Source organism: Pongo abelii, chromosome 11 (assembly GCF_028885655.2).
Source record: "Pongo abelii isolate AG06213 chromosome 11, NHGRI_mPonAbe1-v2.0_pri, whole genome shotgun sequence".
Taxonomy (NCBI): Eukaryota; Metazoa; Chordata; class Mammalia; order Primates; family Hominidae; genus Pongo; species Pongo abelii.
Window position 1 is genome coordinate 75,681,675 of NC_071996.2, and position 17,961 is coordinate 75,699,635.

A 17,961-nucleotide genomic window follows, 5' to 3' on the forward strand; every position below is an offset into this window, starting at 1 on the left:
AAAGGAAATGTATTATTGAATCCTACATGGCACTGCTGGGAATAATGTTTACTTTGTTGGATTACTGTAAACACTGACTATTGACTTAACCAAATGTTACTGTACAGCTGGAAGCTGGGAGGTTTGGGCAAGTATGCCATGCTTGTATGCATGGAGGTAGAGGGTGATATATGAGAACTAAATTCTTGTCTTCCACAGAAGTTAATAGATAATATCTAAAATGGAAAATCAAGAAATAGTAATATAAGCACATTCTTTAGAAATACAGAGTTCAGTGCCAGAAGAAAATACTAAAGGAGTTGAAATTAGTTGCGTCTAGACAGTGGGAATTGGGTATGGGGAATGGGGAGACAGGAAACTTCTATTTTTTATGATAAGCTTTGTAGTTCAATTTCATTTTAATGCTTTTATAAAAATAATTAACAAAAATGTAAACCTAGTGTCTGTAATGCTGAGGGAACCTTGCAAATGGTGTTTGACATTTGGTTGAACAAACTTCTTAGCTTGCATACTCAATATACCTACCCTTGGCAACATTCCTGAATTTTATCCAAATTTTGTTCTTTTCCATGTTTAACTAAATAGGAATTACAAAAAAGTTGGTAACATAAACTGTTGATTCACATGTTTATAGACTATATTTGGATACTATGATCTTTCCCTCACTCATATTTTTATGTGGAGTGTATCTTCTAAACTTTAGAGGATGAACAAATAACCCTTCCTCTTTCTCGCCTTCTCCCCAAAGTAGAGCAGCGTTTGACTTCATGTGAGAAATCAGCATTCTTCAGTGACCCGATTTTCCTGAAATGGGATGGCTAACCAGCTGCATGCTAAGATCTTTGAGCTGCCTGTGCACTTCACTCAGCAGAGCCCCAGGCTTTTTATGGAGAAATGTTGCCAGTTTATATGGATACAAACCAACCCCTTCTACCTTTTTATTTAAAAAAAAAAAAAAACAGAAGAATGGAAAGAGTAGTAAAATGTCCAGATACCTGTCACCTAGATGTGCCAGTTCTTAACGTTTTGGCATGCTTGCTTTCTCTCTCCCTCTCTCTATTCCTATGTACTTTTTTGGGTGTGTGTGTCGGGGGACAGGGATGAGGACTGAACCATTTTAAAGTGAATTATAGACATCATACTTTAAAATGGCTACATGCATTTCCCAAGCAATATATCCAAGGACATCCATCTATAAAACAAAAATACCATTATTTGCCATGGATAAAATAATATCATCTAATTTATAGTTAATATTTAGATTTCTCTAATATCCCAATAATATTTTCTATAGATTTTTTTATCCAGAATCCAGTGATCATAAATTATATGTAGTCATCGTGCTTCTCTTTTTTTTTTTTTTTTGAGATGGAGTCTCACTCTGTTTCCTAGGCTGGAGTGCAGTGGCACTATCTCAGCTCACTGCAACCTCCACCTCCTGGGTTCAGGGAATTCTCGTGTCTCAGCCTCCCAAGTTGCTGGAATTACAGGTGTCTGCCACCACACCCGGCTAATTTCTGTGTGCTTAGTAGAGACAGGGTTTTGCCATATTGGCCAGGCTGGTCTCGAACTCCTGACTTCAAGTGATCCACCTGCCTCGGCCTCCCAAAGTACTGAGATTACAGACGTGAGCCACCACACCCAGCCTAGTCATTGTGTTTAAGTTTTCCTTATGATAGAAGTTTTTCTGCAAAAAAAAAAAAAAAAAAAAAAAAAACTTTCATGACATTCATAATTATGAGGAGCCTAGGCCAGATGTTTTGCAGAATCTCCTAGAAATATAGATTTGTCCTTCATAAGGTTTTGGTTTATACTTTTTGCAAGAATTGTATAAACCACATAAAATAGTGCACACGGGATAAAATAGTACACAAACTTTTTTATCCGCCATTTTTAAGCATTTTATGTAGGTTCAAAATTTTAGCCCAATTTTAGTCCAGTTTTTGTGTTTGTGAGTCTCACTAATCTATGGTTTGGCACAGGGTGTTAACAATGACCACTTACCTGGAGAACAGTAAAACTCCTTAGACCGTAGGAAAGATCACTAGAATAATCTCTGGGAGGGGTAATACGTTTCTCTGGAAACAAGCATAATATTTTTTAACGTCCTTGGCAGTATTCTTTGGATGACTTAATATATTGTAATCAAGGGCAAATTTTTCTACTCTTTAAGTTTTGTTACAGTATACAGTCCAGAGAGCCATTTCTGGCAAACAGTCGACCAGCTTTTCTGTCATCCCTAAGCTGAAAGTTTGTTTTTGGAGTCTAAACATTGATTGTGTGTTCAGTTTGCAGCCGTTTGGCTGTCCGTGTACCAGGATGCTCAGTGGCTTAGGTTGTGTATATTTTGTGTGAAGTGAGTGCAGCGTGGAGAGGTGGCATGCCTCAGATGCCAGGGGAGCTATGCAAGCTTGCTGTGGAAAGCATGCTTCCCGTCTGTCAGGGCTTCCTGATAGGAGACCTGGTGACACAGTAGCCTTTCGGCAGAGCTCCTTGGGATGGGTAGGAAGTGCTGCTGCAGGTTTTGTCTGGGGGATATCTGAGCCATTTCTCTGCGGACAGCTGTGTTTCAAAGTCTGGGCAGGTTGTTGTTGAATTTTGCGTGGGCTGCCAGGGTGAGTGTTTTCATTTCGATTTGTTTATAATCTTACTTTTCTTCTTCCTAAGTCACCATGACTTTCTGGAAGTTTCACAGGACTCGTTCATGATATATTATCTAAAGTAGGATTCAGAGGATTTAGCCTAATATATTTGTAATTCAGCTTTTCTTTTTCTTTCTTTCTGCAGATTTTGTGGAAGTATAATACTTTGTCATTATGAGATGTCGTCTCTCGGTGCCTCCTTTGTGCAAATTAAATTTGATGACTTGCAGTTTTTTGAAAACTGCGGTGGAGGAAGTTTTGGGAGTGTTTATCGAGCCAAATGGATATCACAGGACAAGGAGGTGGCTGTAAAGAAGCTCCTCAAAATAGAGAAAGAGGTAAGGTCTTTTCCAGCTGACAGAAACAGTCACGATACCATTTATGTAAGCTTTTTCAACCTCGAGTTAGAGGGTCACAGGGCTGCAAGGGACCTAGCAAGGCCTTTGGGACTGATCCACGAGGCCGTTTCCCAATTTCCATTCTGGGAGCCCCATAAATAGAAATTATTGCAGCGTGTGCTTTAGGGTTGAGTTCTACTAGGGGTCAGCTGAAGTAAGAGGATTTCTTTCCAGGGCATGAAAGACCGAATGTTCTCTGAGCTCTCCTGGAGGCAGAGGTGAGATTTCAGACCTTCCCAGGGTTCAAGCTTTTCTCTTCCCTGGGCAGCCAAGAGGGGTCGGTAAAGAATAATGTGTAAAGTTTTTATACCCTTTCCATTTTCTCTGCTTGAACTTCTGGTCATCAGCAGTTGTCTTTTAAAAGATAAAAGACACTATTTTTTTTAACTGAAATATGCAGTACCTGTTTCTTGGATTTCATCTCTACTTAAGGCTAACAGTGATGGTCTTTGTATTATATAGAATTAATAGGTGCCAGACAGAGCGCTGTCCTCCTAGTAAAATCAGAAAAGGGTCTTGGCTTTCAGAGCCTGGGATTTGTGCTGGTCCTAGATGAGCTCAGAGCTCTTAGAACTGTCATCCTTCTCAGGAATGAGATATAACATGGTTGTCACATTCAGTTTGGTACCATGAGAATAAAAGTAATTGCAGAGCTGACCTGCAGGAACTCAGCAGCATTGATAACTTCAGTAGCGACCCTCTGGAGCTGGTTTTGGTCATTTCTATTTACGTCCTGTTTTGTCTAATTATTGTTCAATATCTTTTTAAAGTGAACTTTCCCATAAATATCCTTTAATCTCCCTGAATGATTTCATTTTTTTCATTAACTGCTGCCAGTGAACCATAGCAATTGATTAGAGAAGGAAACCCAAATGGTAGCACTTTGTGAGTTTCCTCCCAGCGGTGCTGTGTAATTGTGTGATCACCATCTGTGTTTCCAATTGTTGAAGCCAGGTTAGAAGGACTGAGAGATCTCTGCCTTGGGGTATCTATAGGTTTTTGGAAGACATTAAGAAAGGAGAGCTTTTAAAGCCCATGCGTACACAAAACAGAAAGGTACTGGGTATAAGAAAGTCACTTTCCCTTTCCCCCATTTCTCAATCAACAAAAATTTTTAATAGTAGCCAAGTAATAAATCCATGTCTTACCTTGGACTGAACCTAGCCCTTTTAGCTGATCAATTCATTAAGTCCTTTATAGGAAGCATTATTGTCCCCATTTTATAGATTGGGAAGTAGAGCTTTGTGAAATGTATTAAGCTGCCCCAGGAGGAGCAAATGAAATCCAGGAGGCTAGAACCCCTGTTCTTTAGTTTTTGACTCTGAAACCTCTAATTGACCAGGTAACAAAGAGAAAACCAAACCTGTTCCATCCATTTATAGGCAGTTATTTATATACATGCTAATATTTTAGCTTTAGATTGTACAACTTTAGTAAAAGGAACATGTTCTTATATGATTGTTCGATATGAGAAAGATTTTATGAGACATGAAACAGATTTTGATAGGAAAATATTAATTGTAACCCGTTCACTCCACTCCCCCCTCCCCAAGGATACCTACATAATACCTTTTCTTCTATTCTTGGGAGAGCCAGGAAAATGACATAGGAAAGTGCAGGAGTGAAAGCAGGAATTGGAAACTGCCAAATCCTGGTTTCGTGCAGTTATTTAACATGAATGTAGATAATTCAGAAATTGAGTTGATTCCAGCAAACTGTAAGAGCATAACTCATAAACCTGTAAGTAGGAAAAACAAAACCTCCACTTTTGCTTTGGGGCTTAGTCAGTGATTATGAGTGATAAAGAGACACAGTAAATTATGGCAAAGAACCCCTGTTTGTACTGGAACAACATGAGTTTAAGACGTAAAAAGTTATGGCGAGGAGTTGACAGTTACTAGCAAGAAAATATGCATTTCTTACGTAAATAATTGTTATGCTTTATGAAATGTGTGTTGGCTTCTGGCTAGGTGTTTTCTAAGTGATAAGATAAAGGTAATAAGCCCTGGATTTTTTCCAAATTTATAGATCCAGTTCCATGTCACTTGGTTGTTTTCTGCCAATGAGTTTTAGAAGCAATGGAACACTTAATAAAATGTTTGCAGCTCATTTCATGTGACTCTTTAAGAATGACTTAATATTAGACTAAATATATGTTCTATAAACTTAGCAAAATGTGGAGAAAATATATACCAAACTCTAATTTGTTTATGTGAGAGGAGAAAGGAAGACTATTTACTTTCACTTTATTTGCAGACCTCTAGTGTAGTATGTACTACTTTTCTCTGTTTTAGTGGGTATAATACTACTTTATTTAAAAACAAAAAAGAAAGACTGTATTTACTTAAAATCTCTGTAGCTCTTTAAAACTTTATTTAAAAAAATTTTTAAACCTAGAGAACAATTAAAAGAATACTACCATGAACTCTGGTACATTTTATTCTTCCCCTAGACTCACCATTTAGTAACTTTTTACATTTGCTTTTTCTCTCTATATTATTGATTTATATGTATTCATATATACTGTATGACTTTTGCTGAACGATGAGAGTACATTACAGATGCCATGTACCTTTATCCCTAAATGCTTCAGCATCTCCCAAAACACAACCACGGTACAATTAACAAATTCAAAAAATGTAACAATGATAACAATAATGTTACTTGTTATACAGTCTATATTCACATTTTGCCAACTTTTGCAATGCGAGCTTTTGATGGCAATTTTTCCAACCCAGGATCCAGTCCAGGATCATATATTGCATGTAATCGACATGTCTGTTTAGCCTGGCTTAATCTGGAACAGTTTCTCTGCCTTTCTCTGTCTTTTAAGACGTAGACATTTTGGAAAAGTATAGGATAAGTGTTTTGTATAATGTCCCTCATTTGAGGTTTATGTGATTTCCTCGCCAGCCCCCAGCCTAGTCAGACTTTATGTGGTTTTGGCAGGAAAACTACATAGGTCATGTGTCCTTGGTGTGTCTTAATGGGTGTCTTGTGATGTTGATTAGTCTCATTATTGATGATGTTAGTTTTGAATGCTTAGTTAAGAGGGGTTTACCCAATTTCTCCACAGTACAAGAAAATACCTATTTTTCCTTTGTAATTAATAATTAAGCTATTGGTAGATACTTTGAAGCTAAGTAAATATCTTTCCTCAGCAAACATTTACTAATGTTTTTAGCATCTATTGATGATTCTTGTTTGGATCAAATAGTACTATGACAGTTTACTGTGCAGAAAGTAAAAAGTTCTAGCATAAGTGAGTTTGCCCTTCTTATTTTTTCCTTTCTTCCTTTATTCAACCATTCATTCATGTATTTATTGTTTGATTGTATACTTAAAGACTTTTTGGAATTCAGAATGTTATAATCCATTAGTGTTATTCATTTTTGTGCTTAAATTATTCCAAATTTAGCAAGTAAGAGCTCTTTCCAGCTGGCTCTTGTGTCCTTTTGGTATGTCGCCATCATTTTTTGATGATTTTCTTACTTCAGGCACAAAAAGATGTCCTAGGCTTATCTAGTTCCTGTCTCATTCCTGGAGTCAGCCATGTTTTCGAGAAGCCCTGAGTCAATATACCTGATTTTGGAGTATATTATTTAGGAACCAAGATTTGGGTACTAGGATTGTTTACTTTAGACTTTTTTAAAAAGAACATTGTCTTTTTGACAGAAATTATGGTTATAGAGAAATTTTGTTCATAAAAGCATTTAATTTGAAATGTAAACTCATGGCTCTGATTAGCTAGCATCTGTGATACACTGCTATTAGGAATGTAAATTGGTAAACCTTTCTGGAGAATAGTTTAGCAAAATGTATCAAGAATCTTAACATGTTTACTTCTTTGGGCCAGGAATCTTACTCTTGGACTTAATAATCAGAGATGTGCAGAAAGATGGATATAATTATAGGATTTTTCTCAGATGTATAACAAGGAAGAATTGGAAGTTACAAATTATGTTGCAGCTATGTAATTGATTTCTCTTCCATTTGGAAGAACATTTAGAAAGCAAGGAAAATACTCATTGTATAGTGCTAAGTGGTGAAAGGAAGTTACAAAACATTATATACAATATGATCCCAGGTATAGGTTTTGTGTCTGTATGGTGCTTTTATTTTTCTTATACTGTACCTTGTTTTTCGTATTTTCCTATGATGATTTTACATTTCTTTTCCCCGCAACATTTTATTGTGAAAAATTTTAAACATAAAAGGTGAAAAGGTTTTGTAGTAAATATTTGCATACCTACCATCTAGTGCCTATCATTAATATAAATACTTGCGTTATAAGATGTGTATGCAGCTATCTACCCTTCCATTTATTAATTCATTTTGATATGTTTCAAATAAGTTGCAGGCATCAGTGTGCTTCTCCTTAAACACTTCATCGTGTATATTTTTACTAGAGTTCAGTATGTGTTTGCAGTTTTGTTTTCTTCTGGGGTACAATTTACCTCAAGTTTTGAGAAATGTAAATACCACATGACCCACATATTTACTTTTATAATCAGAAAAATTCAATTTAAAAAAGTATAGCTGTGACAATCTATGTCACTTTCTTTTTTTTTTTTTTCTTTTCCTTTTTTTTTTTTTTTGACCCAGAGTCTCGCTTTGTTGCCCAGGCTGGAGTGCAGTGGTGCAATCTCGGCTCACTGCAACCTTTGCCTCCCAGGTTCAAGTGATTCTCCTGCTTCAGCCTCCCGAGTAGCTGGGACTACAGGCACGTGCCACCATGCCTGGGTAATTTTTTATAGTTTTAGTAGAAATGGGGTTTCACTGTGTTAGCCAGGGTGGTCTCAATCTCCTGACCTTGTGATCCACCCACCTTGGCCTCCTAAAGTGCTGGGATTACAGGTGTGAGCCACCGCACCTGGCCAATCTAGTGAATTGAGTTTTATAAACCTCCTTAGCCTATCATACAACACTAATTTTCCACTCTCAATATGTGGCTGTAGGGTGTTTAATGTTTACTTTCGTATCGCTTTTCCATAGCAGTGCAAGACCTCAGTTTAGCTTGTTTACATTATTTGCAGATTTACTTACAGTGTACTGTTTATTTCTGTTTTAAAAAGTCTTTGCAATAGGAGAAAATCATATGATCTTAAGCATATACACCAAAGGTAAGAAAGGAAGCCACTATTGTATCCTTTTGATGAATTCCAGATGAGCTGGGATCAAATTGAACTGCTTAGGCAGAAATTTAAGGGACGAGTAGAAGTGGTGCAGAAAGACATTGTAACTGCAATGTCCTGTTTACAGCTACTGCCCAGAGGAGAACACTCCCAACATGACAAAGAGTTCATCAGCGTGAATGTTAACTTTTGAAAACAATTAACTGGCCTGGCGCAGTGGCTCACGCCTGTAATCCCAACAATTTGGGAGGCTGAGGCGGTCGGATCACAAGGTCAAGAGATCGAAACCCCGTCTCTACTAAAAATACAAAAATTAGCCAGGCGTGGTGGCGGGCGCCTGTAGTTCCAGCTACTCGGGAGGCTGAGGCAGGAGAATTGCTTGAACCTGGGAGGCAGAGGTTGTAGTGAGCCAAGATAGTGCCAGTACACTCCAGCCTGGGCTACAGAGTGAGACTCCGTCTCAAAAACAAAACAAAAACAAAAACAAAGCACAATTAATCACAGCAACTTAATTGTACTCTTGTGTATATTTGATAATAAATTGAAAAAGATATGTCTGTACATAGTATTTTTTTTTCTGTCTGGAAGAGATGGGAACCTGACAGCCTTTATGTTAACTTGAAATCTGTTGATATTCAATTGAATCAATAGGAAGCAGAATCCTTAAGAGGTAATATATAAGGCCTTTTCTTCATCTGTCTTGGCTTTTGTAAGACACCACTACCCTTATTTTAAAAGAAAAAGCATCCTACCAAATTTCACTGCTTTAGAAATGTTGGAAGCCAGATAAATTCAAGTTTCAAATTTATTCCACGTTATAAATATTTATAGATAAGGAGAGAAGATCAACGTGTCAAACTGGTATAATAACAGGAACTATCAATAATTTTTATATAAAGGGGAAAATATCTGTGTGAAATAGGAAATATAATCTTGAAATTGACAGAAAACCAAGAGCAAAAAATAAAAAGCTTTTATTATACTCAGTTAGTCAATATGATATTGTTTAGTGATTTATGGAAGGCTAGTTAAATGTTATCACTTTATTAGCTCATGGGAGGGAGACCCTTCTTCTTTTCTATGCAGTTCTGTTGCTAAATTTTTATTAATAAATTCTTGAAATTTGTTTTAATTGTAGGTGCTATTTTAAATATTTCCCCCTGCCCCAAACACAATAAAGAAGAAGAATGACACATTTACTTTCTTTGTAAATCCTCTCAATATATAAGTATATTGATGGGACCAATACAAATAAAAATTAAGTATCTTAGCTATTTGACAACTACTATTGAGTTCTGGCATAGTTTCTGTAATAACTTGTCCAAAGCGGTGCTCAAGAGTGGCCACTGGTATTTTTAAGCATGGAGAGAGCTTTCTTAACTATACCAGAGGTAACATTTTAAGTTGGTACAAGCTGAGCATCCCTAATCTGAAAATCTGAAATTCAAAAAGCTCCAAAATCTCAAACTTTTTGAGTGCTGATGTGACACCACAAATGGAAAATTTCACACCTGACCTCATGTGACAGGTTGCAGTCAAAACTTTGCTTCATGCCCAGCATTATTTAAAGTATTGTATAAAATTACCTCCAGGTATAAGATAGATGAAACATAAACTGATTTCATGTTTAGCCTTGGGTCCCATCCCCAAGATAGCTCATTGTATGTATGCAAATATTCCAAAATCTGATAAAATCCAAATGCTTCTGGTCCCAGCCATTTTGGAAAAGAGATACTCAACCTGTACTTTCAAATGTATCCCTTTATGGCTGGAGAATATTGGTTATAGCATCTCCACATGCCTAGACTCTTCCCCTTCACTCAGGAGTCCCTTTGTGAGTTATTAAAATAAATAATCTCATATAAAATTTTTCTCTCCCCAGTTAGAATTTACTCATTCTGGATTTTATCCTTTTAGGTCAGTGGTTCTCAAAGTGTAGTCCCTGGACCAGCAGCATTAAGCATCACCTGGGAATTTGTTAGAAATACAAATTATTGGGCCTCACCCCACACCAAATGAGTCAGAAACTGGGAGGTAGCACCCAGCAATCTGTGTTCTAACCAGCTTTCTAGTTGTTTCTGATGTCCCCTAGAGTTTGAGAACCACTACTTATATTGTACCTAGCCAATCATATGCTAAATATAGACAGTATAACTTCAGTTTGGAATTTTGGGTACCTTGTCAAAAGGTGGCAGAGAGGTTTTTGCTCTTAGAGGCCTTTAGGCTCTTAACTTCACCCATTGTAGATGACCACCTATGCATATAATAAACTAAAGGCTGACTTAGGAATGGCAAATGTACGTGAAACCTCAGGCCAGTACTTTCAGATTCCAGCCCCTTCTCATACTGGTGCTAATCTGACTTTCCAGCCTTTTTTTTTTTTTTTTTATTCTCCTTCCTTCCTTCCTTCCTTCCTTCTGTTGTTTTTGTTTGTTTGTTTTGTGTTTTGTGTGTTTCTTTTTTCTTTTTCTTTTTTTTTTTTTTTTTTTTGAGACAGGGTCTCCCTCTGTCCCCCAGGTTAGAGTACAGTGAGCTCACTCTAGCCTCGAACTCCTGGGCTCAAGCCATCCTCCCAGCTCAGTCTCCCAAGTGGCTGAGATTAACAGGTGCAAGCCCTCTCACTCAGCTGTTTTATTTTGTCTTTTTTTATTTTCTGACACAATCTCTCCACTCCTGTCCAACTGTTCTTCTGCATTACTTTTTTAATTTTTGTGGCCTTGTTCACATTCTTTCCTTCACTCGTAATACCTTTGTCTTCTCTGTCTGGGCGGATCCTACCCATTCTTCAGCTATAATTATTTCCTTCTCTATGAAGCATTCTCAGTCATACAAGCGTATTTTCTCTTTCTCTTCTGAATTTATACCACGTAATACCCATAGTACTAATTTGACCGATGGTTAAAACTGTCTGTGACTCTGCATTCCAGTGAGAAATTGCCACCTAAGTTTTCATGTGAACATGCTATGTCTTCTCATCTGAAAAGCAGGGCTAATGATAGTACCCACATCATAGAGTTGTTGAGAGGATGGAATGAGATCATACATTTGAAATGTATGTAGAAGAGTGCTTGACTCAGGAAAACTTGGATAACTGTTAACGATCACTCGCATCTTTACAACTGTACCCCACAATCAGAACAGCAGCTAGATGTCATCTTTTGTGAAAATGTTAATTAGTTGATATCTAGGCCTCATGCTGAGAAGGGATCAGATGCCACAAATACAGTTAGCAGCAAAGACAGCCTGGCAAGGCTCAGTGTGAATACAATGGGCAAGCGCATGTGTGGTGCATTTGATGTCCTGTCGTGAACTTTCTGAGGGCAGGACCGTCTTTGTAGCTGATGCTGTCACTAGACTAGTCATCATCACTCTACCAAGTACTGCTACCACTGTGAGCGTGAATTTGGTGAAGGGCTTTACACCATTGCCCTCTTCTTCTTCACAGTCACTTTATAAGATTATAATCTGCATTTGATGGAAACTAAGGCTCAGGGAAGTTAAGCAGCCTGCCTAATATAAACAGCATCGTTCACTTGGGTCTTCCTTGCCAGCCTCACAACACCTGCCATTGTGCTTTGTTCCCAGTGAACACTGAAATATTTGTTCCTTGATACCTGGTATTGTGTTGCAGTGGACATCCCTCTCATTTTTGTTCATCTAGGAAATGTATCTCGTATTGACATACCTATGTTTTCTTCATTTACTCTGCTTTGAGCTGTGAAGAGGGTAGAACTCATGTGTCTTTACCGTGTCACTGTAAGTACGGTAACACACTTGCATTCACCTACATAGTAACAAACTCTTAGGTATTGCCCTTGTTCTAGGGTTCCTGATGTCTGGTTTTTATAAATGCCCTTGCTTTTGTGCCTTTTAGACTGGCATGCCATTTCTGCTTAAGGAATTTTAAACATATCACTGTGCAGTGCTTTAACATTGTGCTACGTATATAAATCATCGTTTTGAATTAGAGAGTAAGCAATTTAAAATAATGGATCGTTTTATTTGAGAATTAACATAGTCATCATCCAGAAGTATATGTTGAACAGCCATCCATCACTCTGCTCTTTTCTACCAGACATTTCTGTTACTGGGAGCTTGTAATCTAAGACACTCCAAAGTGAACTGCTGTAAAGGTGATAGAGGAAATTGGACACATGTTGAGCAAATAAATGTATTAAATGAGTAACATGTATTACTGATATGTCTGAAGATAACTCTAACCTTAGGAGAGAGGTCAGTGAGGAAGAGCCACCAGAAAGTCTTCTCCTAGGACCAAGAGGAGTTTGGAAAATTACCTGAATTATAAATAATGTTCCTACCATGTTATGTGAAATGTAGTTACATTAAGACAAACACCACTGATATTTTTTTAGATGATTAGTGTGACCATAAAAATGTTTTATTTGTAAGTCAAAGCCCCTAATCCTTCTTATTTTTGCTAGTCTTTTAAAATTTTAAAAATCCTTTCAAAACTTTGTTAGATAATATATTTACCTGTACATGGAGGTTAATTTCAGTTTGCCTTATGAGAAACATTGCAACTGTTTCACCTTTTCATTAAAGTATTATTGATCTCAGCCTATTGAGCAATAAACATTTCAGTTAGTTAATATTTGTTCTATAGCCATGCTCAAAATATTATGCTGAAGTAAAACCAATTAATGTATTTCAGTAAAAATGTTACAGCCTGAGTAGCTGATGTTATACAAAGCTAGGCTCTTGCTATTAGAAGAAAAATAGTATACAGCATGAATTCAATTCCTGAAAAACTCAAAGCCTAATATAGAGAATTGAGAAATTGAAAAATTGGAGGAGAGAAAAAGCAGCCCGTAAGTATTTCAGATAGTTTCAAAATTGATATGTCTGGCTCTTAGTCTTCAAAAATAGAATTATCTCACTTGAATATTTTAAAAGTACCTAGAATTTTCTTCTCTTTTCTGCAGTGAAGATGGGAAGTCACTGACATGAAATTACCCAAGAATAGAGGCCATGTTATCAATTTTTTTTTCACTGATGCTTGACTCATACTCCCGGTTAGGACATCCAGTTTCTGTTTGAACACTGCCATTGATGACATATGAGATGCAGTCTGCTGTAGTTTGGAACAGCTTTTTAGAAAGTCCTTTATAATGTAACTTCCAGCCATTTTTCCTGGTCCCTGCCTCCAGGGCCGTATACAACAAATCTTACCTTCTTCCATGTATCAGCTTCTAGAGGATGGCATCTGTACCTTATTGATCTTTGTACTTTCTGGACTCTACACAGTACCTGGTCCACAATAAGCAGTCAATAATGGATAGGATATACATGAAAAGAATAATAAACATAATGATCATATCTCAACTTTCTCTTCTTTGTAAGATTTACAGAAAGGTTTCACTATTGCTGAATCTTCAGAAAAGAATACCACTTGCCATTCCTACCCTACTTTATAGCCTTTTCTTCTCCATGTTTGGCTGATTTTTTGAGTTCTTAATAAATTACTTTGTCTTTGAATGAAGGGTTCTGTTCTATAGCAGCTAGAAAGGATATTTTCCTGGCCGTGGTTCTTATCTGGTTTTTGAACATATTTCCCAAAAAGGAATCCAAGATGCTTTTTCTTAGCCCTGCTAATATCAGATGTTCACTGATTCATGACCTGAGAAAAATTAAGGTGTCCTATATGAAATGAGACTGCCAGAATTTTAATGACTTCAAAATATGACTCTTATCCCTGATACTGTTCTTCAAGAAAATAATGCTTGGCAGAATTAGGTGCATTGGAGAAGCAGCACTGGTAAGTATGAAAATGTTTGTTAAAGAGGCAAGAGACTGTATGGCAGCTCTGCTTTCCAGAGATTGTATTCAGCAAGTAATGTACAAAATCAGCTGATCTCACGACATTTTAAAAACATGCCAAGCAGTGCTTCCTTTAGTCAGAAACTGAATTGCTTCCATTATTGGAACATAGAATCTACCTTAAGAAATATATACTCATAGGCAGGCAGATCACCTGAGGTCAGGAGTTCGAGACCAGCCTGGCTGACATGTTGAAACCCCGTCTCTACTAAAAATACAAAAATTAGCTGGTGCCTGTAATCCCAGATACTCGGGAGGCTGAGAGAGGAGAATCGCTTGAACCCGGGAATTAGAGGTTGCAGTGAGCCGAGATCACACCATTGCAATCTAGCCTGGGCAACAAGAGCAAAACTCCATCTCAAAAAGAAAAAAAAGAAAAGAAAAAGAAATATATACTCATTTTTATTTTAATCACTTGGTGGGTATTTTAAAATATAATACAAAGTTTAGTGAGCATCCGCTGCTGAACAAATCTTTAAAGTTGTGAAAGTGAGGGACTTTTTCTCCCTAAAACCTCAGGATGTCTTCTTAACTACACAGTAAAGCCTAGGCCTCTAAGTGTAGCTTGCATTCTTCTATGGGAAAAACCTTATGTGCAAAGAAGCCTGGGGATTGTAGTAAGGCCAGGACACCTCTCTCAGACCAGTGAGGCTCTGTGGGAAATCCTGATTCTGGATATACTGACCTCAAGTGTTGGCCAGACCAAGAGCAGATTTTAGGAAGAGATCAAATTAATTAATATTAAATGGACTTGGGAGTATGGAGTGTTAAAAAGTTATACTCTGGCCTTGTTTCAGAAAGGATTTAAGATTATTAGCAGATAAAATAAGCATGTTTTGAAGTTCCAGGAAGGCCCTCTGTATCTCCGAAACCTCTCACCTAAATGTAAGGTGAGGAAATAGAAGAAAATTAACATTTCTTTAATTTCTGTTATTTACAGCTACTCTTCTAGGCACTTCACATAGATTCTCTATTCAAGCCTACTGCTAACACCTCAAATTTTATCTTGTAACTTTATTCTTTAAGGCTGTTTCCCATAATAGAACTGCAGATACCACTGAAAGAGGTAACTCTACATGTGAATAATAACCTTGAAGTACAAAACATACCTGATTTGTTTCCTGAGCACATATTTTTCTAGGTGGGGAGGTGCATACTTGACACTAGGAAACTGTGACCTGAACAGATTCTGAGGTAACTTTCTTTTCTGTAATTCAGCCATCCAACAAATATTGAGTATTTATTACATGCTAGGTACTATTCTAGATACTGGAACTACATTGGTAAATAAAAGATACAAGGATTCATGTTTTTTAGAGTTTACCTTCAAATGTGGGGAATAAGAAAATAAATGGTATGTCAACACATTAGAAAATATAAGACCTATACCTGCCAGGGCTAGGGGCTGAATTTAGTGATTCATTTCCAAAGATTCAAGTATAGAAAAGGAATAGTTGGTAACTTTACAGTGGGCTAACCTGACAGATGCCTCCTTAACCAAGTGATGAGGGCTAACACCACTAGTGATTAGTCAGATTGATAACGTGTATCCCACATATGATTTGGTGAGAAAAGCGTTTTACCCCTGAGGTTTTCTTTCCCTAAACTCATAACCCCAGTCTAGTCATGAGGAAAATGTCAGGCAAACCAAAGCTGATGGACAGTTAACAAAATACCTGGCCCCAGTGCTCCTCAAGACTTTGAGGTTTTGGGAAACAAGGAAAGACTGAGAAACTGTCACAGACCACGAGAGATAAGGAGATGTGATGAATGTACACAATGTGGTATCCTGAATTGGATTCTAGAACAGAAAAAAAAAGATGTTGGTGGAAAAAATAGTGAAATGTCAATAAAGCCTAGAGTTTAGTTCATAGTCATGTATCATTGTTGGCTTCTTAGCTTTGACAAATATACCCTAGTGATGCAGCATGTTAACATGAGGGGAAAACAGCGAGAGGAACTGTCTGTACCATCTTTGCAACCTTTCTGTGAACCTAGAATTATTCCAGAATAAAAAGTTTATTTTAATTAATATAAGGGGAAAATAGGGCAGAGTAAGGGAGATCAGGAGTGCCAGAGGGGCTAGGGTTCAAATTTCAATGAGTTGGTCAGGGTAGGCCTCACTAAGAAGGTGACATTGAGTAAAAACTTGAAGGAATTAAGGGAGGGAGCCATGCATGGGGGATAAAACATTCCAGAGACAGGCCCATGGCAGGTGGGAGCATGCCTGTTGTGTTGGAGAAATAGCAAGGGGGCCATCGTAGCTGGAGTGGAGTGTGTGAGGGAGGAGAAACAAGAGGTTGGGCCAGAGAGGCAATGAGGCCAAATGATCTTGGACCTTGTAGGCAATTATAAGAGCCTCCGACCTAAATTGGAAGGAAATGATGAGCAGTTGAATGCTTTTGAGTAGTGACGTGAAATGGTTTGACTTACATTTTCACATGACCACTCTGGAGACTCTGTTGAAAAGAGATGACATGGGACAGAGTCAGGGGACCAGTTATGGCTCTATTGCAGTAATCTCAGTGAGAGATGCTTGTGTCTGGGGCCAAGAAGTTTGCAGTGGAGGCAGTGAGAAGTGGTTGAATTTGGGGTAGAGTTAACCAGATTTGCTCACTGATTGTCCATGGGCTGTGAAAATAATCAAGGGCGTCTGAGAGGTTTTGCACTGAGGAGATGGAAGGATGTGCGTGGGGGCAAGGGAAATCAAGAGAGGAGCAGGTTTGTGAGCAGGTCGAGTTCTTTTTTGATACAAACAATGAACAATTAGAATCTGCTATCTAAATACCATTTACAATACAATAAAAATATGAAATACTTGGAAGCAACCTAAATGTCCATCAACAGATGAACAGATAAACAATATTTATTATTCAACCTTAAGAAGCAATACAATTCTGATCCATACTACAATATTGATGAATCTTAAAGATGTATGCTAAGTAAAAATAGGCCTAACACAAAAGGACCAATATTGTACAATTCCACTTACATGAGGTACCTAGAATAGGCAATATTCGGAGACAAAAAGTAGAATACAGATTACCAGGGCCTGGGAGAGAGAGAGTGGGGAATTATTGTTTGATAGGTATAGAATATTTGTTTGGGATGATGGAAAAATTCTGGTAATGAATAATGATGAGAGTTGCACAACAGTGTGAGTGTAATTAACGCCCCTGAATTATGCACTTAAAATGGTTTAATTGGTAAGTTTTATGTTATGTACTATAATTTTTAAAACAAAGTTCTATTTATAGAAAAATGCTGAAGGATAAATTTAACAAAAGTCTGTGTAAGATCTTTACACTGAAAACTATAAGACATTGCTGTGAGAAATTAGTGAATACATTTAAAAAGGAAATATATCCTACATTTATGGATCAGAATATTTTTATTCAGATGTCAGTTCCCCCAAAATTGATTTGAAGATTCAATATAATCCCAAATCATAACACAGCCAGTTTTTAAAATTTTTTGTAGAAATTGATAAGCAGATTGTAAAGCATATGGCAGTGAAGAGGACCTGGAGTAATTAATGAAAAATGAAAACGAAGAGTAATAATGGAGAACTTGTACTACAAACTTATTTGATTGCTTACCATAAAGCTACGGTAGTCAAGATAGTATGGTATTTGTGTGTAGATAGACTAGTGGAACCGAACAGAGAGTCCAGAATTAGGCTCACACATATTTGGTCAATAGATTTTTGACAAAGATGCCAAGGCAATTCAGTGAGGAAAAGGGTAACCTTTCCTAGAACTGGTGCTGGAATGATTAATGTCTATATTAAAAAAATTGAGAACCACTGAACTAGGGAAATGTAGTATGGTTGCTGAGAAGCAATCAGGTTGTGTGTTTTCTTCAGCCATATTCAGCTCAACAGTTGCAAGAGTGGAGTAAACAGAGAATTGGATTTCTTCAGGGTTGTGGTTTTCCTGAGTACAGTGA

At 37.3% G+C, this 17,961-nt stretch overlaps 1 protein-coding gene across 5 annotated transcripts in view; it reads left to right on the forward strand.

Moving 5' to 3' along the window:
- Positions 1 to 17,961, forward strand: part of MAP3K20 (mitogen-activated protein kinase kinase kinase 20) — a 193,648-nt gene that overhangs the window by 12,449 nt on the left and 163,238 nt on the right. For 4 of the 5 annotated variants that reach the window (XM_024243283.3, XM_024243279.3, XM_024243281.3 and 1 more), the window contains exon 2: positions 2,788 to 2,980. In XM_024243283.3, the coding sequence (XP_024099051.1) occupies positions 2,822 to 2,980 (159 nt within the window). In that variant the 5' untranslated portion in view covers positions 2,788 to 2,821. Of the gene's footprint in view, positions 1 to 2,434; positions 2,616 to 2,787; positions 2,981 to 17,961 lie in introns of those variants that run through there. The other variant, XM_024243282.3, reaches the window with a different exon arrangement.